The sequence below is a fragment of the Gorilla gorilla genome, chromosome 10 (assembly GCF_029281585.2).
Source record: "Gorilla gorilla gorilla isolate KB3781 chromosome 10, NHGRI_mGorGor1-v2.1_pri, whole genome shotgun sequence".
Classification (NCBI taxonomy): domain Eukaryota; kingdom Metazoa; phylum Chordata; class Mammalia; order Primates; family Hominidae; genus Gorilla; species Gorilla gorilla.
The window spans coordinates 140,859,747-140,883,980 of NC_073234.2; the positions used below are offsets into that span (position 1 = coordinate 140,859,747).

Consider the following 24,234-nt stretch of genomic DNA (forward strand, 5'->3'; position numbering starts at 1 on the left):
TAGTAAACAAAATTAGGGGTTGGCAGTTCCCGATCTGTGCACTTTGAACAAAGAATGCATGTTGATAATTTGTCATTTTTCTTCCAGTTTTCTATAACTATACAGTATTGCAGTTCTCATTTCATGTTTGACATTGCTAGTAGGATCACAAAAAGGATCCGTTTAGCGGAAATATTTGAGGGCTTCCCCAGTTTCCCCAAGAGCTTCACGATACTCGGCTATTGAAACTGCTGTCTTCTGAAGCACCCATTGTCCTCACTGATTTTCTCCTCTTCACTTGTTTACTTACTATCTATCTATCTATCTATCTATCTATCTATCTATCTGTCTGTCTGTCTATATCTATTTGAGATGGAATCTTGCTCTGTCACCCAGGCTGGAGTGCAGTGGCGTGATCTTGGCTCACTGCAACCTCCACCACCCGGGTTCAAGCAATTCTCCTGCCTCAGCCTCTGGAGTAGGTGGGATTACAGGCAACCACCACCACGCCTGGCTAATTTTTGTATTTTTAGTAGAGACAGGGGCCAGGCTGGTCTTGAACTCTTCACCTCAGGTGACCTGCCCACCTTGGGCTTTCAAAGTGTTGGGATTACCGGCATGAATCACCATGCCTGGCTGGTAAATATATCTTGAAGGGTGATTGTAGACCCTGGCTTCATTCTCTTTATCGATAGTTTTGCATGCGTTTGTCCATCCTCTACTATTACAAGATATGCAATTGCACTTTGCAATGGATTTGCATTGCTTTTGCATTGTATTTATAGTTGGCAGTCAGCAGAATCTGACCAATCAAGATGGCAGATATGTTGAGGTGGTGGGCAGGGGTAGATGCTGCTGTCATCTAAGGGCCATGTGTGGGCAGGGACTGACATCTGGAAGAGTCCATTTATCAACAAGTGGTTTCTTGTTCTGCCAATTTATCCTTCCGTATGTAATCCCATAATTTCAAGGATTCATACAGCAAATGTTTATGTAATGAAGAACCTATGGAAAATACATATAATTTTTTTTTCTGTATGTCAGAAATTGGTTATTATGTAAGTGAGATAAAAATGGTTCCTGCTCATTGGCCCCTGTGTTGTTTGTTTCTTCACAGCAGGCTGGGACCTGTTAGTTCAAAAGCCTGCTGGCACCAAATTCATATTTTTACACATCCAATTGTTTTAAACATAGCCCAAATAAACAGATTTTTAGCCATTTGGAGCCTGCCTGTTTTGCATACCCTGCAAAACTGAGTCCAGTGTCTGTTAGTTGTAAATAAGATAAACCTTTTAGCTATAAAAGAACTCAAGCTGCAACTGCCCTTTAGAGCTTTCTGACCCAGAGACTCCCCACTGAGCTGCTGAGTGACATTATCTAGACATGTGAGCCCCTGTCTTGAATCTACCTCTACTTTCAGAGTTCTTTCCCTCCTCCCCTCTGGCTGGTGGCCCCTCAGGCCACATCCTTTGGACTGTCTCATGCTGTGAGGGGCTTCTTTCATGCAAACCTGTCAAAGCGTTGCCCAAATAAAACTCGTTGTATGCTACTGCCACCTTGTGGTCATATATTTTTCTACGCTCAGAGCCCAAATCCCGCAAACTCATTACAGTGGTGAGACCATTTATCTTTTCCATGTAGTTTTAGATATTGTAGTTTTTAAATAACAAGTGCTAAGAATATCACTAAGCCTAAAGATATTTCTCTAAAACAAACTTAATGAATATTCAAGACATAGATGTTCCTGGGCTTAAATTGTTCTAACAAAGATAATCTAAAATTAGGAAGGATTTGGACTGAGGACTGGGATTTAGAAACAATTGTATAACTTGTGTTTAAGAGAGAGGAAAATGTCAATAGTTTGGTTTTAGGTTTGTGTTTTTGATGCCCAGCATTCATTTGTTCTGTTGTAACTTGAATTTCCTTTCAGGAGCCACTCCTTGCTAACCTCTCCCACGTGATTAGGAGGGGGTTAACTTCACCCTTAGTGACCAGCTTAGTTGACCAGCTAAGCCCATGAGCATTGTCCCTCTACGCTAGATGCCATAATGATTGGCTCAAGATTGAGCACTCAGTTTAATTTGGCCAATGAAAACCTGGCTCTGGGATCTTTGATCTAAGGGAAAGAATTTTGCTTTTTTGTTGTGGATGAGGATGTGAGATCTGGAGCTGCTGCAGCAACACTGTGACCATGAGAAGAATTGGTGAACAAAGCCCACATGCATGAGAGCTGAACAGGGTCCAGTGCCTAATGGAACTGGAGGTAACATTTGAACCTCTATAGTGAGTTGCATCTGAATTTGGCCCTATCTCTGGACGTTTTCATGGACATGCACCAGAACTGGATTTTTAAAAATCAATTGCAACTGCTATGACATGTCCAGAATTTGTCAGGTGTACAGCAATGTCCTTTGGGCCCAAAGGATTGAGGGCTGGATGTTCTCTAGAGCACCCCTTATGAAATAAATGGATCTACTCTGGCAAATGGAGACATTTGCCTTGCCTAGAGATGTTAGAGGAATTTTCTGCTAAGGAAGAGGAATAGGATCAGGAAATCATCTCTGGAGAAGAAGTGTTTAGAATCCTGGCTGGAGACTTAGGGTAGTTCCAAAGGACATCTCACAAGGTAGGAGGCTTAGATGCTTGTGTGTCTGATCTCTGGAGACCGTATGGTAGTTCATTGTTAGGAAATTAATAGTAGCTAATGCTGATCCACGTCTTTGTTCCAGGTGTTCTTCTAAGCACTTAATATACACCAATTCACTTAATCTTCACAATAGCAACACTGTAGGTAGATAGTGTTATTATCCACATTTTACAGATAAGGAAACTGAGTCACAGAAGTTCAGTGGTTATCCAAGGCCTCACAGCTAGTCCGTCTTGCAGCTGGAATTAAATTCTGGGAGTCTTGCTCCTAATCCTTCTCTCTCCATCACCTTCCTGACGTTCATTCCTGGGTGTATCCAGCTCTGCTAGGGAGGGAGGAATGCCCAGTGTTTCACTCCAAAGCAAAGATGTCAGAATTTATTTATTTTTATTTTGTCAGTTTATTTTGTTTATATGTAAGCCACTGTTTCCCTAGACAGACTGTCTCACTCCCTTCTTTGATTCACAGATACAGCGTAACATAATAATAATAAACACGCCTGTAGCACTCCGTTTGTGCCAGCACTTTATATTGTATTAGCTCACTTAACCCTTGCAGCAGCCTCACGAGATGGCCACTGTGTTAGCTTCCTGGGGCTGCCACAGCAAATGGCCACAAACGCGATGGTGTAAAACAACAGAAATTTATTCTCTCACAGTTCTAGGAGGCCAGAGCCCAAAATCAAGATGTCAGTAGGGTTGAGAAACCTTCTCATGCTTTTCTCCTACCTTCTGGTTGTTGCTGGCAGTCCTTCATATTCCTTGGCCCATAGAAGCATAACTCCAGCTCTCTCTCTCTCTGACTTCACATCGCTGCCTTCTCAGGTTCCCTGTCTGTCTCTTATAAAGACACCACTCATTGGATTTACAGCCCACCCTAAATCCAGGATGGTCTCATCTTGAGATACCTAAGTAATTACATCAATGAAGACCCTGTGGCTCAATAAGGTCACATTGTGAGGTTCTGGGTGGATATGAATCCCTGGGGGACACTATTCAACCCCTTATAGACACTTATTTTTTCATCATTTGAGAGAGGAGGAGTCTGTATTGCAGCAAGAGTCAATGGCAAAGCCAGGACCTGAACCTGGCAGGCTGGTGTGAATACCTGTGCTGTGCCGGTCAGGTATAGTGGCCAGACGGGCAGGCTCAGAAATGAGGACCCCTACACTCCATCCTGCCTCCACCTTCTGATTTTGTGCCTGTTCCTTAATTGTTTGGTGCCACAGATTTCGCATTTGTAAGTCTAGGATAATGAGACCTACACATAGTGCTGTAAAGAGGATTAAATATGTTGATACAGGTAAAGCACGAGAAAATTTATGCAAAGCCCTTGGGAAAGTGTCTGGCTCAGGGGAGTGGCCTCAGTAAAGCTCAGCTATTGTAATCCACAAATATTCCTGAGTGGCGCTAGGATGCACATGGCTGCTGGCATCTTGCTGCCATCAGAGTTTGGACAGGACACTTTATTATCATCAAGGCATTTGGTAGTATTGTCTTCAGATGGTTGTGAATTCAGGTTGTAGCTTTCCTTGCTTTTTTTTGGAATATTTATTAGTTCAGTTTCCTGAACTAATGAAGAACTAAGTTCTTCCATTGTGGGCTGTTTGGTTAACTCAAACGTTAGTAGACATGCTTAACTAGATCTTTTTGCTAGTGAATTTCCAGTAGACTGTGAGTACCTTTTACTGTCCAAACAGGAATCTTCTTTATCTCCTCTGGCTAAAGCAGAATGCAAAACTTCCCTTCCCTGGTCATACCCACACAATTTGCCTGTCTAGTGATGCTCATCAAGTTTCCTCATGTGGAAAATGGAAGCAGAAGCGATACTACCCCTGCGGGGTTGCACGAGGCATCTGTGTATTAGCAGTGCAAGGCGGAGGACAGTGCCTGGCTTCCAGAAGGGGCTTGAGACATTTCAGCATTTGTGAACAAGTTCTTTTTCTACTGTGAAATGGGTACTGGGGAAAGGTGAGCCACAGTCTCAGTCTGTGGCCAAAACCATCTGAGACTCACTGGTCTGGACTGAGCCATGCTCCTCTTTGCATTTCCAAGTGCTTCATGCGTAGTACCTTAAACTCAAGAAATCCTCTTTAAACGCTGGAGGACTGGGTGGATGATATGGGGTATAAAAATATTTCACAGCCTTGATGGCGTGAGTTCTAATTGAACACTTTCTTCTCCAACCCCCGCCCATGGCAGACAGTGAAAGACTTGACCCACCCACTGGAAAGCTGGGAAGGTCTCAAGACCACCCTCACTTCTGATGCCATCTGCAAGTCTGGAGGGTCCCCAAGACCACCCTCAGGTTCAGTAATTTTCTAGAAGGACTCAAAGAACTCAGAAATGCTGTCGTACTTATAAATATTGTTTATTCTAGTGAAAGGATACAAACTGAGTTCAGCCAAGGGAAGAGGTGCATAGAGTAGGATCCAGTAGAGGTCCAGGGCAAGCTCCCAGTTGACCTTTCCCAGTGGAGTCGTATGGACAGCATTTGCTTCTCCCAGAGCTGATGTGCAACCATAGGCAAGAGTGCTGCCAACTGGGGGAGCTCACCCAAGCTTGGTGTCCAGAGTTGTTTTTGGAACTTGGTCACATAGACATGGCTGACTCTCCAGTCCCTCCAGTGGTCAAGCAGATCCCATGTGGCCCAAGCCTCCCTACCATAAATCATATTGAAGCACAGATTATCTGGCATGGCCCAAGACCCCAGGTAAACAAAGACACTCTTATCAGGCAAGAAATTCCAAAGGCTTAAAAGTTAGTTCTCAGGAGGTGAAGGCAAAGGCCAGACCTCTCTTCAGGCAAAGTTAATCCTTTACTGCACACCCACTATGTAGACAACCAAACAAACCCAAAACCCTGTAGAGTTGAGTATTTAGTTCAAAAGTGTCTGGTCTAAGTAGAAGACAGAAAGATGCAGGTGTGTACTCACAGAGCAGGTTTCCTTTTGCCCAGCTAGGTGGTAGATGCTATGGGCTGGGAAAGACATATGGGGAGTGAGATGGAGAAGGTGTGACCCCGTGCCCTGTCTGTCCGTCCCTGCTGGGTAGAGGCTGGCCTGGAGTCCAGTTGGCTTTCTTTTGACTTATCTACAGCAGCTAGAATGTCTCTCTCCCTGGTCCAACCAGGAGGGATGCTCATCTGGACTCAGACTCTTTCCAGCATCCAGTCCTCCACCACAGACAAGGCCAAAGCTCAGGTCACTCTTGTCGCTCAGAGCCAAAGGGACCATGGACACCTGGTGGAGGTCTGGGGGAGAAACGCCTCTATGTATTTGGGGTGGTGGCATTTGGGTTCACCTGGAGACCACCCAGTGAACGTGGGCAGTGGTGGAGCCACCATGTCCTCCTGGCTCTGACTTACATCCCTGTTACAATGCACTTGCTTTGTTTTGAACTTCATATTGAACTGTAACCTACATGCAGAAGAGTCCACATAAGCGAGCACAGACTGATGAGTTCTCACAACCACCAAGTAATCGGCATGCAGAAGGAGAGACAGAGCATGGCAGGGTCCCCAGAAGCCCAGCAGGACACCACTCAGTGACTGCCTCCATCACAGGGCAGCCACTGTGCAGGCTTTCACCTCGGAGATCTGTGTGCCTGCTTCTGACTTTCCACGAACGGAATTGCACAGTGCGCGCTTTTGGTACCTGGCTTCTTCCACTCAGCTGTGTATTTGGAGGGTCACTGTGTTGTTATGTGGTGATAGGCTGCTTCCTCGTTACTGCTGTATAGTGTTCCACTGTGAGATGTTATGCTTTACCAGTTCCGTTGTCAATGGGTGCTAGGGTCTGAACGTCTGTATCCCCCACAAATTCGCATGTTGAAATTCTTATCTCCAAGGCAGTGTTATTAGGAGGTGGGGCCTTTTGGGAGATTAGGTCGTCTCCCTAAAGGAATGGGATTAATGCCCTTATAAAAGAGGTTTGAGGGTGCTCTGTCACCCCTTCCACCGTGCGAGGACACAGCATGACAGCCCCATCTATAAAAAAGCAAGCTCTCACCCGGCACTGAAACTGCTGACATCTTGCTCTTGGACTTCAGCCTCCAGAACTGTGAGAAATAAATTTCTGTTGTTTATAAGCCTCCAAGTTTGTGGTATTCTGTTAGACTGTCCCGAACAGATTAAGGCAATGAGCATTTTGGGTTGTTTCCATTTTGGGCTGATGGCAGGGTTGTCGTGCACTTTCTTGTATGTGTGTCTTGGGGAACAGGTGCATGTGTTTCTGTTGGGCATAAACCGAGGAGTGGCAATGCTGTTACAGGGTCTACGGAAATTCAGGCTTTGTAGTTATCACCAAATAGCTTTCCAAAGAGGTTGAACCAAATTACATTCATTCCAGCAATGTTCACGAGTCCCAGTCACTCCATGACCACGCCACCATTTGCTTTTTTCTCTCTTTTCAGTTTAGCCATTCTGCTGAGTAAGTGTTTTGACTTTTGTACTGCACAAGGGGATACACCAGAGTGGATTGTTAATAATAATAGTGATAATGATAACTAATAATAATAATAATTGAAAAGTCAAGACAAAGACAGTCCTGGAGTACATCAACCCTGTCTTGGCTTCAGCTGTTACGGAGAGAATTACCTTGGGACTTATGTGCTCACAGGTACTCTCCTCAGTATGTGTAGAAGCCTGCTGCCTTTACTGCAGTTTTGAGGGCACTTTTGCAGCTTGAAAGTCCACTCTTTGGAGAGTTGCTGGGCCCTAGAATGCCTGCCGAGCCAGCCACAAGGGAAGAGGGACTGAGATAGGCATCTGGTTTCTGGAGACTTCCTCGTGTCCTGGAAATCAACCACACTGGAATTTATGGATCCCGTTATTTTCCAAATTGCAAATGCAGCAAGGGACCCTCTTGGGTGTGGCTTCACTGTGATCCTGGAAGCTACTGGAACCCGAGGAGCCCTCTCCCGTGAGGAGGCATCCGGCAGCAGTGCTTGTGGTGTGCACAGGAGCTGATTGAGGGGGGGCAACACTCCTAAGAGGGGTGGGAAGACTGAGGCGAGCGAGAAAAATAATTGTGTCCCGAGCCTCAATGCCAAGTGGGGTGCTTGGCTGTGGACAGTGGAGTGGAGTGGTCAGGGAGTGAAACTGAGACAGGGGACAAAACAGAGATGCCCACACAAGAGCAGAAAACCAAACACCGCATGTTCTCACTCATAAGTGGGAGATGAACAATGTGAATACATGGGCACAGGGAGGGGAACATCACACATTGGGGCCTGTCAGAGGGTGGGGGGGCCTAGGGGAGGGAGAGCATTAGGAGAAATACCTAATGTAGATGACAGGTTGATGGGTGCAGCAAACCACCATGGCATGGGTATACCTATGTAACAAACCTGCACGTTCAGCACATGTACCCCAGAACTTAAAGTATAATAATAGTAAGAAAACCAAACAAAAATAAAAACTGGAGATGCCCAGTTGGCCAAACCTCTAGGGTATGCGTGAGGGGTCCCCTGCCTCTGGGAAGGAAAGTAAATGGTTGGCTGCTAGGATGGGCTGTCATCTGGGCTCCAGTTGACCGGGGGAAAGTAAAGGGTTGGTTGCTGTCTTGAGAGCTTAGCAGCAGTTAGCTAGAAACGCATTTGTGGTGTCATGGGGCCGATCATCCCACCCAGACGGCAACCCAGAGGGGCCACCTTGGTCTTTCCTCTGCTTGTCTTCAAATGTAATAACTTCACTAAGGGGAAGCAGTCCGATGGTCCTGATGTGCAGCCTGCAGGTGCTGGGAAGGCTGTGCTGGTTGACAAAATATTTCAAAATGTTGACATTTGTTGGCTAATGGTCAACTTGTCTCAAGTCCTCCCTCCCTGCCTTCCTTGGGTCCCCTGGACCTGTTTAGGACCAGCAAGCACTGTGTTTCCTCAGCCCCTGTCAGGGCAACCCCCGTGCTAGGAAATGCTCTATGGAAGATTTGGACTGTCTCCCCGCACTGGACCCTCTGCTTCTCGGACTGAGGAAGCGTTTGCCCACTGTGAGAGTCTCTGTCGGGATAAACCAGAGGCCAGAAGCCCCAATGGAAGAAGCATTGTGCACGGAGTCCCATGAATCAATTCAGAGCTGATGAATGAGGAAGCCCCTGAGGACGAGGGGACCTGTGTCTTAGTTTTGGGTCAGAATAAAAGAAGGAACAAAAATCTCACAGAAGATCCCTCAGTGGGTACGTGTTGTATCTCCAAGACTGAAGGGAGAGAGGCCTGGCAATGAGGGCTCAATTAAGGAGCTAAAGTGTGAGACATTATTGTCCCCAGACTTAACTACTGAGGCATTTGTCAGGCAATAAATGATGCAATGTGGGTCATAAAAGAAATCATCTGTTAATGGGCCAGTGCAGGAGGGAAAGGAGTGGGGTTTGGAGTGAGGGGATCTGGTTTCGAATCCTGGCTCTGCCAGAACCAGCTGTGTGACCTTCAGCCGGTCACGCGCTATCGGGTGGGAGGGTCTGATTTGTTCATCTGGATGTTGAGAACAACGGTGACAGGCCTGGCCACATGGCTGCTTGGTGAAAGAACTCTGTGGGAGAGTGAGAAAAGCTATTATGGTAGCAAGTACCGATAGGAAGGAGGCGGTGTGTGGACAGCGGAAGGGACCCTGTTTCTCTAGATATGGCTCTGGAACATTCTCTGCAGTTTGCCCCTTTGGCAACAAGATGGGATGGCTGGGGGCAGGGACAGAACAGGATGCCTCTATTTGTGGTTTGCATAAATTAATTCCTGGAACATCATGACGGCAAGAAAGAAAGCTTTGTGAAAGTAGCAGATTTGGACCCCAGAATTCAGCGGAAGAATGATCAAGTCAAGGCAAGGCATGGCATCTGAGTCTCCGGGAATTGTGGGCATTGCAGTGACTTTTTGGGGTGTGCAAGAGCAAGCAGAAGGATGTCTTGGAGTCTGTGTAAAGACCTACAGGAAGGGGAGAAAGGGAGGCAGAAACATTTCATTTTCTTTAATGAGATATGCAGACATTTGAATCTCCTAATTCTACCCTTAAGGTTCCTTACGGTGGGTGGTACAGTTGGGGCTTTCCTCAGGTTTGAGACTCTCTCTCCTGCTTGAACTCTACCATGAGAGGCTGCCTTCCTTGGGTCTTATAGGTGTTTTGATTTGATTTTGATACATTCTATTTTTTTAAAGTTTCAGTCACTCCTGGGAGGGGTCATTTTTCACCTGTGGTTTTTTTTCCCCCATTTTCTTTTTTGTACTGAGGTAAAATTTACATCACATAAAATTAGCCATTTCCCTGACATTTAGTACATTCACAGTGCTGTTGGGCCACCATCTTTGTTTACTTCCAAAACACTGTCGTCATCCCAAAAGGAAACTGAGTACCCGTTAGCTAGGCAGCTACTCCCCATTTCCCCCATCCTCACTTTTCCCCAGTCCCTGGAAACCACCAGTCTACTTTCTGTCTCTATGGATTTACCTTCTGAATGTTTCATCTGAATGCAGTCATATATTATGTGGCCTTTTGTGTCTGGCTTCTTTCACTCAGCATCACGTTATCGAGGTTCATCACGTAGCATGTGTCAGAACTTCATCCCTTTTTATGGCTGAATAATATTCCGTCATATGGATAGACCACATTTTATTTATCCCTCCATCATAGATGGGCATTTGAGTTCTTTCAGTCTTTTACGTATTGCCCACAGTGCTGCTGTGAACGTGAGTGTACAAGTATTTGTTTGAGTGCCTGTTTTCAATTCATTTAGGTATATACCTAGGAGTGGAATTGCTAGACCATATGATAATTCTATGTTTAACTTTTGGAGAAACTGGAAAACTGTTTTGCACAGTGGTTGTACCACTTTACGTTCCCTAGAGCAGTGTATGAGGGTTCCAATTTCTCTACATCCTCACCAGCACTTAGTATCTGTCTTTTTTATTTCAGCCATCCCAATGGGTATGAAGTGGTATGTCATTGTGGTTTGGATTTGCATTTCCCTGATGACTAATGATGTTGTTGAGGGTATTTTCATGTGTTTATTGGCCACTTATATAACTTTGGAGAAACGTCTAGTCAAGACCTTTGCCAAGTTTTTAATTATGTTATTTGCTTTTGTTGTTGATTTTGTAGGAATACTTTATATACGCTGAATGCTAGGCCCTTATCAGATAGACAATTTGCATATATTTTCTCCCATTCTGTAGGTTGTCTTTTTGCTTTCATTCACTTGTTTTTAAATAGTGTCGTAGACCTGCTGCTATGTGTGGATTTGATTAATTAATCTTGGAGGGAATCTTTGCTTCCCATCAATCTTTTCTTGGTGGTGCTGGGATGTCTGGCATAATGCACCTGTCTTTGCTGACACTCCTCTAACTCCTCCACATAATATTTGGCTGCCTTTGGTATCCCTTTTTTGTTCATGGGAGAGGGTGCCCAGGGCCTCACTGGGCCTTTCTTGTGGGTCCACAGGCTTCTGGGAAGCAGAGAGGAGCTGGTCACCTTCCCAGCCCAGCCTGCACTGACCTCTGCAGCATTAGTTCGCAGCATTAGTTTACATCCCCAGAAGTCCCAGTGGGCCCTTGTGGTGATACCTATGTTCAGTTAAGGCATAGTAAGCAGTGGGCACCCCACGGCCTGCCTTCATCCTGGTGACCCTCGAGATGCATACACAGCATTGGGCCAAGTCCCCAGGTTGCCCTGGGAGAACATGGATGTTGTCTGTGGACTCCCCACTGTTATAGAGGAGATGTTTTCTGGTTAGTAGCAACGTGAGGATCATTTCAGGAGCAGTGTACGAAAAGAAAGAAACCCAGACTGTGAACTCTCCTTGGCCTTTTCTCAATGGCAACACACCTGGGTCCTTGATTCTTCCTGGTGGAACCGTGTTCTGTGAACATTGTACCAGACAGCACCTGGCCCCGTTATCCTGCCTGAATGCCACGTTTGTTCTTCAAACACCTGAGGACTGGGTGCTCCCGTCCATTCCTGCTCCCAGAGTGCCCAGTGCAATGGCCTCCTCTTCCATCCCCTGGGCTGTGCGATCTTCTGGCCTTGCACAACCTGCCCCACATCTTAAAGACTCTTCTCCATCTCCAGGTGAAGAACAGGCCTTGCAGATCCATCTCTTCTGCCCCGAGGCATCTGTCTCATTTGCATCATGCTGGGATCCCTGGAGCAGCAAGTGATCTGGTTCCCAGCACACTGATTAAACAGAAAATTAACGCACATGGCAAAAGCTGGGGCTCCTACTTCCAGGCACTTGTAAAAATTACAAGACACTTAGTTTTTAAAGGAAAGCCACTTGCCACCACTCTCCCCCACATCTCCCAGAGGAAGGGGGCGATGTTACAGATGCTTTCCCAGTGATCTGCTCTCGTGCCATCTTTTACTACCTGTTTCAAACTAAAATGGTTTTATTATATATAATATCGTTGTTTTCCCACCCCACAGAATTAAGGCGGCAGCAGGTGTGAAGATAACGGCAGTGAGAGTCAGCAGTGAGGACCAATGGGCAGTACAGGAGGAAATTGATAATGGCAGCACTCAGACGTCGGCCACCCTCACCTGCATGGGCCATCGCCCGGACACACAGAGCAGGTAAGCGTGGAGATCCGCAAGGCACCTCTGTAGTGGGGAGGAGGGGAGTGGCTGCCAGAGCTGATAGCAAAATAATGTGCGTGTGGATAAAGCGATGCCTCTGCGTTTAATGAGAAATGATTTTTGAGGTCGGCAGTCTCAAAAATCACCAGAGTTCACATTTATCACAGCGTCGGGTTTGGTAACCGCGTTTTAAATTTTTATCTTTATTATTACTATAGTTATTGTTTGCAGTGACGAGTTGAAGAAGGAAATGGGGGAAATAAAAATTATTTAAGAGGCAAGGGGAAAATATACTTAGTAATGAGCAAGCCGAGGGTAGCTTTAGCTATTGGGCATTCGTCCCTTAGTGCTTAAATATAGTTATTTTGCTGATATCACACTTGGGAATTGGCACATGGCCTCAGAATCTTAATTTGAATGAACTTGGCATTGCTGGAAGGCAGCCTGTCTTCTCTCGTTCAGACACCAGCCTTGGGCTTTACAAAGCTGAATTCACCTGGGACCCAGAGAGAGGTGATCATGTGTCACCTCACATCAGGACATCTGGCAGGTAGAAAGAACTCTGACCTGTGTTGCAGCCGCCTTCCCTACACAGTCTCATTGCCTCTGTTTTCTTCTTGTTTCATTAAACACCCAGTCTTCTATGAGATTGCTTCACTGGGAGGGCTAACAAGCTTTGCTGGACATGCAGCCTCCTGTTTTAAAACCTCTGGCTCCTATTTCTCCCAGGAGGGGGCTCGGACTCCTCAGCTGAGCACACGAGCCCCTTCCGAGTTTGTTGGTTATCACCATATATTGTCACAACCAGTTCTCTTTCTTCCCTAGTCTTTAAACTCTTCAAGGCCTGCAGCATTAGGAATGGCGGAGGCCTTCTGTGAATGAATGAAGGCCTGGGTGGAGGGGAGAATGAGAAATGGAGGGTCTTTTCCAGTGAGTTGCTGGCAAGCGCTGTCTCTTCTTGGGTGATCCCAGCCAACCCCAGCTAGAACTCTCTTCTGCCTGCTTTTGAAGATCGCTTTCAGAGGGTGAGAAGTGACTCAGACAGCGTGGTCCAAAGCATTCCATTAGGAATCACTAACTAAGTAATCTGGATGCCTCTTACTCTAAACTCTACGTTCCAGTCATCATTCTCTACATCTATCAACAGAGTTTTCAGCCCACAACCCCACTTGACCCATGGTTTCCCTGCAAATTTGTGTCTGCCTGCTAGACACTCCTAAATTCTGAGTTGTCAGTTTCTAGGGAGCCTTGGATTTTTACATTGCTTAGGTGCTTTCAGTTGCAAGTAATAGAATATTTACCTCAAAGTGGCTGCTGCAGCAGGGATTTGTCATCTCACATAAAAGAAATTGAGAGGTAGATGGTGCCATGGATGGTGAATCCAGCAGCACAACGGTGTCTCCTGGGTGTTTTCTGTCTTCCCACTCCAGTATACCCAGTGCCCTGATTGTCACTCTCCAGCTTGGGTTCCTCATGGTCACAAGATGGCTGCAGCTCTTCCAGGCATCATAGACTCACCCAACGATATCCAAAGACTGGAAGGGGGAGGCGGGGGGTCTCTCCTCATGTGTCCCTTTTTACCAGGGAGGAAAACCTTTCCAACAATATCCGTGGAAGTCTTCCATTTAGATCTTATCAGTACGCAGTGGGTTTCATGCTTTTGCCCGAGAGGCAGGGTACCCTTGGAAAATGAGTCTCTGGTATTATTTCCAGGCTTTGTAGTGGGAAATGGTCTCTGTTGCCAGGGAATGAGGATGGGAGAATGGGTGCCTACTGGGTGGTCAGCTCACAGTGTTTGCCACACTCTTTGAAGCTGGTTTCTGTCAAAGGTTGTAGCTTGATTCTCTACTTTGCCTGGGGGCCCTGTGTGTTTGTATTCCCAGTGGCAGACTCACTCTTGGTTGCTGAGCTTATCAGGTGGGTTTGTATCCCTGCAGGTAGAGAAGTTTGGGGGTGGCCTGGTACCAGGAATGTAGGGTCAGGTGCTCAACCAGTATCCTTAGCAACCTGTCTCCCTGGTTTGGCTTTTTCTCAGACAGGCCCTTCCCTCCTGGAGGCAAGATGACTGCTAGCAGCTCCCAGCAAACATCTGCTAACTTGGTCACTTCAGGGAGAAAGCTGCTGTCCCCAGATAGGCCAGGCACACGTCCCGGTGCTGGTCACCACTGGCTCTGTTTGGCATAACTTAGATTGTGCACCAACCCTGAACCAATCACTGTAGCCAGTCCTGAACCAGGGGTTTTGACCAGCCCTAATGGAAGAGCTTGGGCAGAGAGTGGGGGAGGGATTGTTGGTGGGCAGCAGATGCTGATGGGGACAGGAGATGGAGTGGGCGCCACCCCAGTTACCTTAGTCTCATGCCTCCTGCTGTTGTGCTACAGGAGTCCAAATGGGATTTTCTGGCCCCTTGCCCTCAGAAATCACTGTCTGGGTACAGAATGGTGATATCCATGGTCTATGCTTAGGAAATTAATTTTGTTGATATATTTGACTGACCAAGTGGTAATGTTTTAAATTGAAGAGCAACCTGGGCCATGGCTATCACTTTTTGGTTCTGTGAGAATCAGTTTTGCATTCTCTTTAGAAAAGATAAAAAAAAGGTTACAGGGGAAAAAAGTAAAGTAGTTATATAAGCAGAGTTACATAATTATGAGACACTCTCACATCGTCTCATAAAGGAGAAAGAGTGTCCTCTTTCTCCTTCTCTTTCTTCACATTTAGTATCTGACCTCCCTTGGGCCCTAAGAAGGGCAGGGATTGTCACTTTGGCATGACAATTTATGCTTACCTAATCTCGCAAAATCCATTCCATCATCTAAATAAATAATTGCTTCTTTTTATCCCTTTTTTTGTTGAATTGTAATATCAAATGAGGTGTGAAGTACAGGCTCGTGGACCGTGCTTGCCAGCTAACAAAGTGAATATATGAATATATCCCCAACAAAACACCCTGCAAAATGCTGTAATCTCTGAATTGTGACAACCTTGAGTGGAATAGAGTTTTTGATAGCATATTATGTACAAACTGCCTGAAATTCTGTGATAAGAATTAAAAATGTGTTGTATGGGAAGACCTGACATGCTCGGTTAGAAAGGCAGTAAAAATCTCAATTTAAAATATTTTAATGAACACTCATTGTGAGGAAATGTGAGTAATAAAGATGAAAACCACAAGATAAAGAGTGGTGTTGCCAAAAGAGGAGAAGGAGATTAGAAAAATAAGCAAATTTGAAAGTGTTCAGAACAGATAACACTGAACCAAGGGAACTGAAAGCTAGATGATGGACTATTTGCATGGAAGCCACGTGCAGCTAGGTAGGTTGAGATGACGTTGTTCTTTGAATGATTCCTGTCTGGCTGTTGGGACCCAAACCTCAGAGAAAATAAACTGCAACTTTTTATGTGGACAGAAACCACAATACAGAGCCCATTCTTATCTAAAAATTTGAATAGAGGCAGAGAAAAGCTCAGAGGATAGGCAAGCAAAAGCCCTAAAATAGACTTCTTCAAAAAAACAGGCACACCCACGTTGCTGTAACCCAACTCAAGGTGAAGTCAAGATCCAATCCAGCTGTTCACTGTGAAGGGTACTGTAGTAGTCTGTTCTCACACTGCTAATTAAGACATACCCAAGACCGGATAATTTATGGAGGAAAGAGGTTTCATTGACTCACAGTTCCACATGGCTGGGGAGGCCTCACAATCATGGCTGAAGGCGAATAAGGAGCAAAGTCACATCTTACATGGTGGCAAGTAAGAGAGCTTGTGTAGGGGAACTCCCTTTTATAAAACCATCAGTTCTCATGAGACTTCTTCACTATCACAAGAATAGCATGAGAAAGACCCACCCCCATGATTCATTTACCTCCCACCGGGTCCCTTCCACATGTGGAAAATGTGGGAGCTACAATTTAAGATGAGATTTGGGCAGGGACACAGCCAAACCATATCATTCTACCCCTGGCCCTTCCCAAATCTCATGTCCTCGCATTTCAAAACCAGTCATGCCTCCCCAACAATCCCCCAAAGTCTTACCTCATTTCAGCATTAACTCAAAAGTCCACAGTTCAAAGTCCCATCTGAGACAAGGCAAGCCCCTTCTGCCTGTGAGCCTGTAAAATCAAAAGCAAGTTAGTTACTTCCTAGATACAATGAGGGTACAGGCATGTGGTAAATACAGCCATTCCAAATGGGAGAAATTGGATAAAATGAAGGGACTACAGGCCCCATGGAAGTCCGAAATCCAGTGGGGCAGTCAAAGCTCTAAAATGATCTCCTTTGACTCCATGTCTCACGTCCAGGTCACACTGATGCAAAAGGTAGGTTCCCATGGTCTTGGGCAACTCTGCCTCTGTGGCTTTGCAGGGTACAACCCCCTTCCTGGATACTTTCGTGGGCTGGTGCTGAGTGTGTCTGCAGCTTTTCCAGGCACACAGTGCAAGCCGTCAGTGGATCTAACATTCTGGGGTCTGGAGGACAGTAGCCCTCTTCTCACAGCTTCACTAGGCAGCGCCTCAGTGGGGACTCTGTGTGGGGGCTTCCATCCCACATTTCCCTTCTGTACTGCCCTAGCAGAGGTTCTCCATTAGGGCTCTGCCCCTGCAGCACACCTCTGCCTGGGCATCCAGGCATTTCCATACATCCTCTAAAATCTAGGCAGAGGTTCATAGACCTCAATTCTTAACTTCTGTGCACCTTCAGGCCCAACACCACATGTAAGCTGCCAAGGCTTGGGGCTGGCACCCTCTGAAGCCATGACCCGACCTTTACTTTGGCCCCGTTTAGTCATGGCTAGAGTGGCTGGGACACAGCGTACCAAGTCCCTATGCTGCACAGAGCAGGGGGATCCTGGGCCAGGCCCACTAAAGAAACCATTTTTTCCTCTGGGCTTCTGGGCCTCTGATGGGAGCGACTGCCAGGAAGGTCTGTGACATGCCCTGGAGACATTTTCTCCATTGTCTTGGTGATTAACATTTGACTCCTCATTACATATGCAAGTTTCTGCAGCCAGCTTGATTTTCTCCTCAGAAAATGGGTTTTTCTTTTCTTTCACATCATCACGCTGCAAATTTTCTGAACTCTTCTGTTCAGCTTCCCTTTTAAACGTTAAGTTCCAATTACAAACCATGTCTTTGTGAATACATAAAACTGAATGCTTTTAACAGCATCCAAGTCACCTCTTGAATGCTTTGCTGCTTAGAAATTTCTTCTGCCAGATACCCTAAATAATCTCTCTCAGATTCAAAGTTCCACAAATCTCTAGGGCAGGGGCAAAATGCCACCAGTCTCTGCTAAAACATAGCAAGAGTCACCTTTATTCCAGTTCCCAACAAGTTCCTCATCTCCATCTGAGACCACCTTAACTTGGACTTCATTGTCCATATCACTGTCAGTATTTTGGTCAAAGCCATTCAACAAATCTTTAGGAAGTTCCAAACTTTCCCACATCTTCCTGTCCTCTTCTAAGTCCTCCAAACTGTTCCAACCTCTGCCTGTTACCCAGTTGCGAAGTTGCTTCCATATTTTTGGGTATCTTTATAATAGCACCCCACTCTACCTGTACCAACTTACTGTATTAGTCTCTTCTCATGCTGCTAATAAAGACATACCTAAGACTGGGTAATTTATAAAGGAAAGAGGTCTAATTGACTTATAGTTCCACATGGCTGGGGAGACCTCACAATCATGGCTGAAGGTGAATGAGGAGCAAAGTCACATCTTAGATGGTGGCAGGCAAAAGAGGTTGTGTGGGGGAACTCCCCTTTATAAAACCATCAGATCTCATGAGACTTATTCACTGTCATGAGAACAGCACAGGAAAGACCCACCTCCATGATTCAGTTACCTCCCACTGGGTCCCTCTCACAACACATGGGAATTATGGGAGCTATAATTCATTATGAGATTTGGGTGAGGACACAGCAAAACCGTATCAGCTACCATATTGGAAAATCTGGAAAATCCAATCTTTCAGGAGTTTTTCATTGCCTACTATAGTCTAGAAAAATATTATAACCATTTGAGCAGAGGGAAAGGTCGTCCTTTTAATTAACTGAGCTAATTCATTGTTTTTTTATGAAACTTAACATTTGGCCATCAAACAAAAAACAATGTTGACATAAGACAGTTACCATATCAAGTGCCATCGTATGGATTTGTGAAACATGAACCAGCCTAAATTTTTCATTGTGCTGAAGGATTCTTATTCAAGTTTAAGAAAAGAAGGGAGACAGTTGAATGATTATAACAGCTGCCTCTATTTCAACGAAGTAGAAGTAGTTTTTCCTACCTGACCCCATTTGTGTTAGTTTCTTTCCTTCTATAAAATATTTTGTTGAAAGGTAAAAGAACACACAGAACATGTAATATGTCTTTGAGGACAATTTTGTTTGATTCTGTTTGTCCATTTCTTATTTTATTTAAAAAATCTGTTGAAAAACCATATGGCTCTTGTTAGGTGCCAGGCACTATGTTATGTCTTCTAGGTGAATACAGTTTTAAAAATCAGAAATATTAGAACCCTGTAAAGTGGATATGGAATGTTGTTATTATTCCCATTTAACAGTTGTGTAAATTGAGGCAGTTAAATGATTTCCTGAGGTCTCAGAGCCGGTATGTGGTCAAAGCAGTCCGACTTTAGAGTCCATGCTTAAACCGCCACCCTGGGCTCCTCAGAAGGCATGGCAAGGCGCCCGTGCTGTGAGCTGTGGTCACTTCCTCCTGCTCTTGCCCAGCCAGCTTTCAGCTCTCTTGTTCCCACAGGACTGAAAACTCATTAAAAGCAGTGCCCACAGCACCAGCAGGCCACCTGGCATGTGGAAGTAGGGAAGGTAGGCGGTCAAAGCATGCCCCCTCAAAAGACATGTCTATGTCCTCCTCCCCAGAACTTGTGAATGTGACCTTATTTGGCAGAAGGGTCTTTGCAGAGGTCATTAAGTTAAGGATCTTGAGATGAGATCATCCTGGATTAGCTGAGTGGACCCTAAATCCAATGACTGGTGTCGTTTTAAGAGACACACAGAGGAAACGGCCACGTGGTGACAGAGACAGGGATGCGAGTGATGCAGCCACGGCCCTGGAAACCAAGGAGCGCCTGGAGCCACCAGAAGCTGGGGAGGTGAGACACTGATTGTCTGCTGGAGCCCTCGGCGGGAGCACGTTTCTTTCAACACCTTGACTTTGGATCTCTGGCTGCCAGAAGTGTGAAAGAATAAGTCTCTGTTGTTTTAAGCCAACAAGTTTGAGAGGATTTATAACAGCAGCCCCAGGAAACTAGACCAGGGGCGTAAAGAATACCTGTTGAATAAGCAGGTTGAGGCGGCCCAATCCTGGATGCCCATCAGTCACCTGGGAGTCTTTACAAAGTGCAGACAGTCCTGGATGCAGATTCCCTAGCCCTTACCCCAGTAGGCTACAAGCATTGGCCTTTGAAGAAAAGTCTCCAGGTGATTTTAATGTGCAGCCTGGGCTGAGAATTCCTGGGAGACATGAATGAATGAAAATTCATTTAAGCCCCAGGAGAAGATAAAGATATTTAGTTTTAAACGATTTTAGGATTTGAAAGCAATGGATTTGAGATACACAATTCTTAGATTTACAGTCGCATTTGCCACTGGACACTTGGAGACCTCTGAGTACCAGCCACTTCAGGAGTTCAAAGCCAGGATCCCATGTAGGGGAATGCGTCATGCACAGGGCACCCGCCTGTAGGGAGAGCCACACTTAACAGAGAGGAGGGAGATTTGTTTTTGTTTGTTTTTATTCATGCTAGAAAGTGACAACAGAGTCCTATAAGAAATGGAGGACTCCTCCCTGACCCCTTCAAAAAGCCCAGGCCTGCAGGAGAAAAGAAAAGAAACATTTAAAAACACTCCACTTATTTTTTTCTAACCAGTGGGAAGCGCTTTGAATTTATGCTGCTGGCCAGTTTCATCTTAAGTATAACAAAAGGCTTCTTACTTCAAAAGTAATAGATGGTTCAATTGTAGAAAATTTAGAAAATACAATTGGGTAAAATGGAGGGAATAAAAGTCATCTCCAAATCTATGATTGAAAGGGTAATAACTGTTAATATTTTGAGTATATTGGCATTCTATGTGATCACATCTATATACAGAAATGTTATTTCTGTGCATATTAGACTTGCTCATTTAGCTTTGAAAACTTGTTTTCTGTACTAATAAAGAATAAATATATAGTAACATCTTTTCATATCATTGAATATTTAACTATAATGATTATTATCAAGCCCTTTACAAAAATTGGTCAGCGTGGTTAACCCTCTTCCCAGAAAAATGCAAATACACAGACATAAACAATTTTTTCCAACAATTTCAAGATTTGTGGAGCCCTTCAATGAATCTGTAATTTTTAAAGTATAATATTCTATTAATATTATAGCAGTATATTCTATTCATTCCCCATATTTCATTTTTTTCCTCTTTTAAACATTGCTACTGGCCATTTTTATGAGGTTGCATCTTTTTCCTGTTAAACGTTCCTTTAAAATATTTTTTCTTTTGAAGCATAAAATGTCTGTCAAATATCTTTGTAGATAAATCTTTAGGAGGGAAAGCTAGACATGAACTGGCAGGTCAAAATACATGATGCGTTTTTAAGTTCTGGATGCTTTGGTGAGCTTGTCCTGCCTGTTTACAGGGCTCTGTGTGTGTCCAGTGCTCACTTCCTTTGTCGACAGTAGGCCTTACCTTAAAAAAATTAATTTGATAGTTGAAATATGGCTATCTTCTTATGGGCATAATTTGCATCAATGTAATTTCTGGTTACATTTAATAACTTTTCCTGTGTTTGTTTGCGAATGTTTTTCCCTACTTGGTTGCCTTAATTTTGGACTATGTTGTTACTTTAGCAAGATTTTAGGTTTGTGCATTGTCAAATGTAGTCATTGTTTTCTTTAAGGCAAAGACTCTAATCTGGAGAAGGATGGAGCAGGCCTAGCGGAATGCCAGAAAGGCTGTGTCAAAATCCATCCATCAGCCTGAGCCCCTCAGTGGTTAGGGAGAACCAGTGGCTGACGCTAGTTAAAGCAGTAAAGGCAGATTTTATTCAGAGACTCTTCCTGCAACAGTGGAAAAGAGACCTCCGTATGGAGGGGGACTCAATTGTGAACACAGTGGAGACAGCTGGGGATTTATAGCCAAGGAGAGGAGGAGGGGAGGAGGGTGAATGAGGGGTAGGCGGATGACAAATTACTAAGAGGAGACAGCAAGGGTAGGGGGATTCTTGCTAAGCCTACTTAGGATTCTTGCTGAAGGCAGCCACATATCAAGGGTGGGAGATTCCCTCTAAACAGACTTAGCAGATTCTTCCTAAAATTGGGATATGCGAGTCCAGGACGGATGGGGAATGGGGTGGGGTTGAGACATGGGGAGGAGGTGGTGGAGGGCAGGTTTGAGACCAAGTCAGGGCTCAGAGGTGCCTGACTCAAGCTTGGTTAAGGAGAAGTTGCAGTGCCCCGTTGCTGGCCTGTCCAGAGCAGGTAGTGCAAGTGAGAACTAAATCTTGGTTGTTTTAAGCCATTGAAGTTATTTGTTACCACAGCATAACATGATCTATCGTGACTTGTACAAAGAATTTTCAATTATACATTTAAAAAAATGTAATAGCCTTCTTTGAGGAGAGCAGTTTTAGGTTTACAGAATTGAGTGGAAAGAAAGTATAGCAAATTGCCACATTACCCTTTACCCCTCCAGTTCCCCTATTATTAACATCTTGCATTAGTGTGGCACATTTGTTACAATTAATTAGTCAATATTGATACATTATTACTTACTAAAGTCCACACTACATATTGGGGTTCGCTCCTTGTGTTGTAGGTTTTGCTAATGTATAATGACATTTATGCACCATTACAGTATCACACAGGATAGCTTCACTACCCTAAAATCACCCCCTGTGCTCTACCTACCCTCTCCCTCCTTCTCCCTGAACTCCTGGCAACCACTGATCTTTTTACTGTCTCCATAGTTTTGCCTTTTCCAGAATGTTGTATAGTTGGACTCATACAGTATGTACTCTTTTCAGATTGGCTTCTTTCACTTGGCAATATGCATTTCAGTTTCTTCGCTGTCTTTTCTTGGCTTGATAGCTCATTTCTGTCTATCACTGAATGACATTCCATTGCCTAGATGGACCACAGTTTATACATTCATCTACTGAGGGACATCTTGGTTGCTTCCAAGTTTTAGCAATTACGATTAATGCTACTATAAACATTCATATTCAGGTTTTTCTGTAGATGTACGGTTTCAACTCATTTGGATAAGTGCCAAGGAGCGCAATTGCTGGATCGTATGATAAGAATATGTTTAGTTTTGTAAAAAACTGCTAGACTGTCTTCCAAAGCGGGTGTAGCATTTTTCATTCCAGTCAGCAGTGAATGAGACTTCCTGTGTCTTCACATCCTTGCTAACATTTAGTGTTATCAGTATTTTGGATTTTAGCCATTCTAATAGTTGTGTAGTGGTATCCTCATTTTTTAAAATTTGCAGCTCCCCAATGATACATGATGCTGAGTATCCTTTCATGTGCTTATTGCAGTCTATATATCTTCTTTGGTCAGGTGTCTGTTCAAGTCTTTTGCTCATTTTTTAAGTTGGGTTGTTCTTTCTTTTTATTACATGTTTTGCAACTATTTTTATTCTGTGGCTTGTCTTTTCATTCTCATGATTAAATATACATTTTGAGTGGTGATGCCAGTTCCATAATATGTTCATAGATTTCAAGTGACTACCTTTGGATGACTAAAAAGTTCTAAAGTTCTAATTCTCAAGATGGCTGATTTAGAGCAGAAGAAAGCATACTTGGGTGTTCTGGTGTGGTTGTTAAAAAAAAGTCTTATTTTTGGCCCCTGAGTCTTCCTGATGACCAGAAGGTTCTCACTGGCTGAGGGCTATGTCCCTGGCAACATGCAGGTTCATATAGCTCATTCCTGGAATGTCTGTTTGGCCACGTCAAGGTGTTTCTGACCGGGTCTTTCCCCACTAATCCATCCAGCTGCTAGTCTAGTCTTCTTAAAACAGCTTTCATCACGACCTAGTGGTCCTGTTGCCTATCTCAGTAAATCTAAGCAATTGGCTGGACTGTTACAGTCCTTTTGAGAATCAGAGTTTGAGATGCTGGAAACCCTAGTGCAAGAGTCAGACGCTGAGACAATGAATTGAACCAGTAGGCAGCGCTCCCCATAGTCATAGGACAAGAGACCAAGTTTGATGGAACAAAGAGAACACAATGGGTTCCGTATGGAGAGAATCTAAAAAGGCTTCTCAGAGGAGGTGACATTTAAACTGGTCCCTAAAGCACGAGCAAGAGTTTAAAAGTGTTTAGAAATACACATTTCTGGGAAGGTGACCTATTAAACCATTCTGTATGTAATATTAACACTATATTATATTCGTCTTGCAAAATGCTCTTAAATGCAAAAATTTGATGTGGCACAGGTGAGGCTTGATAGTGGGGCTGGACGATCTTAGAGTATGGGAGGGTGCATCTGGATGGGTGCCTCTTTGAGCAGTCTATGCAAAGAGGCTAGTGTGGGAGGACTTTTCAGGATTCATTGGAAGCAGACCTTCCTGATGCAACATTTATTGGGCACTACTGTGTGCCAGGTCCTATGCTCTATATTATCCCCTTTAATTATCAAAATAGCCAGTGAAGAAGATACCACTCTTGGCTCCATTATAGATGGGGAAACTGAGGGTCAGAGATGTTAAGAGCCCATAGCCATGTAGCTAGGACTGGTGGACCTGGGATTTGAACCCAGGCTTCAAGACTCCAGAGCAGTGCCTGGCACAGAGTAGGCTCTCAACAAGTATGTGTTGAATGTTTTAAGTCCAACGCTCTTTTCGCAGTATCAGAGTAATCTAAAAACAAGAAGTGGATGGGGCCAAAGAGAAACTTTGCCAAAGGTCAGCACTTTGGTAGGATTTTGATAGCCTCCCCAGATTCCTGATTTCAGTTACATTGCTCAAGGTTACAGGATGCTGGGCCTTAATCACCACATTGCCAGGTTCATGCACTGTAGGTCCTTTGTGA

The 24,234-nt window shown here is 44.6% G+C and overlaps 1 protein-coding gene across 4 annotated transcripts in view; it reads left to right on the plus strand.

Moving 5' to 3' along the window:
• The window catches only part of TMEM132B (transmembrane protein 132B), a 507,362-nt gene that overhangs the window by 250,030 nt on the left and 233,098 nt on the right, over positions 1-24,234 (plus strand). For all 4 annotated transcript variants that reach the window (XM_055358386.1, XM_063694489.1, XM_019039332.2 and 1 more), the window contains one exon: positions 12,031-12,177. In XM_055358386.1, coding sequence (XP_055214361.1) covers positions 12,031-12,177 — 147 coding nt within the window. The remainder of the gene's footprint in view (positions 1-12,030; positions 12,178-24,234) is intronic.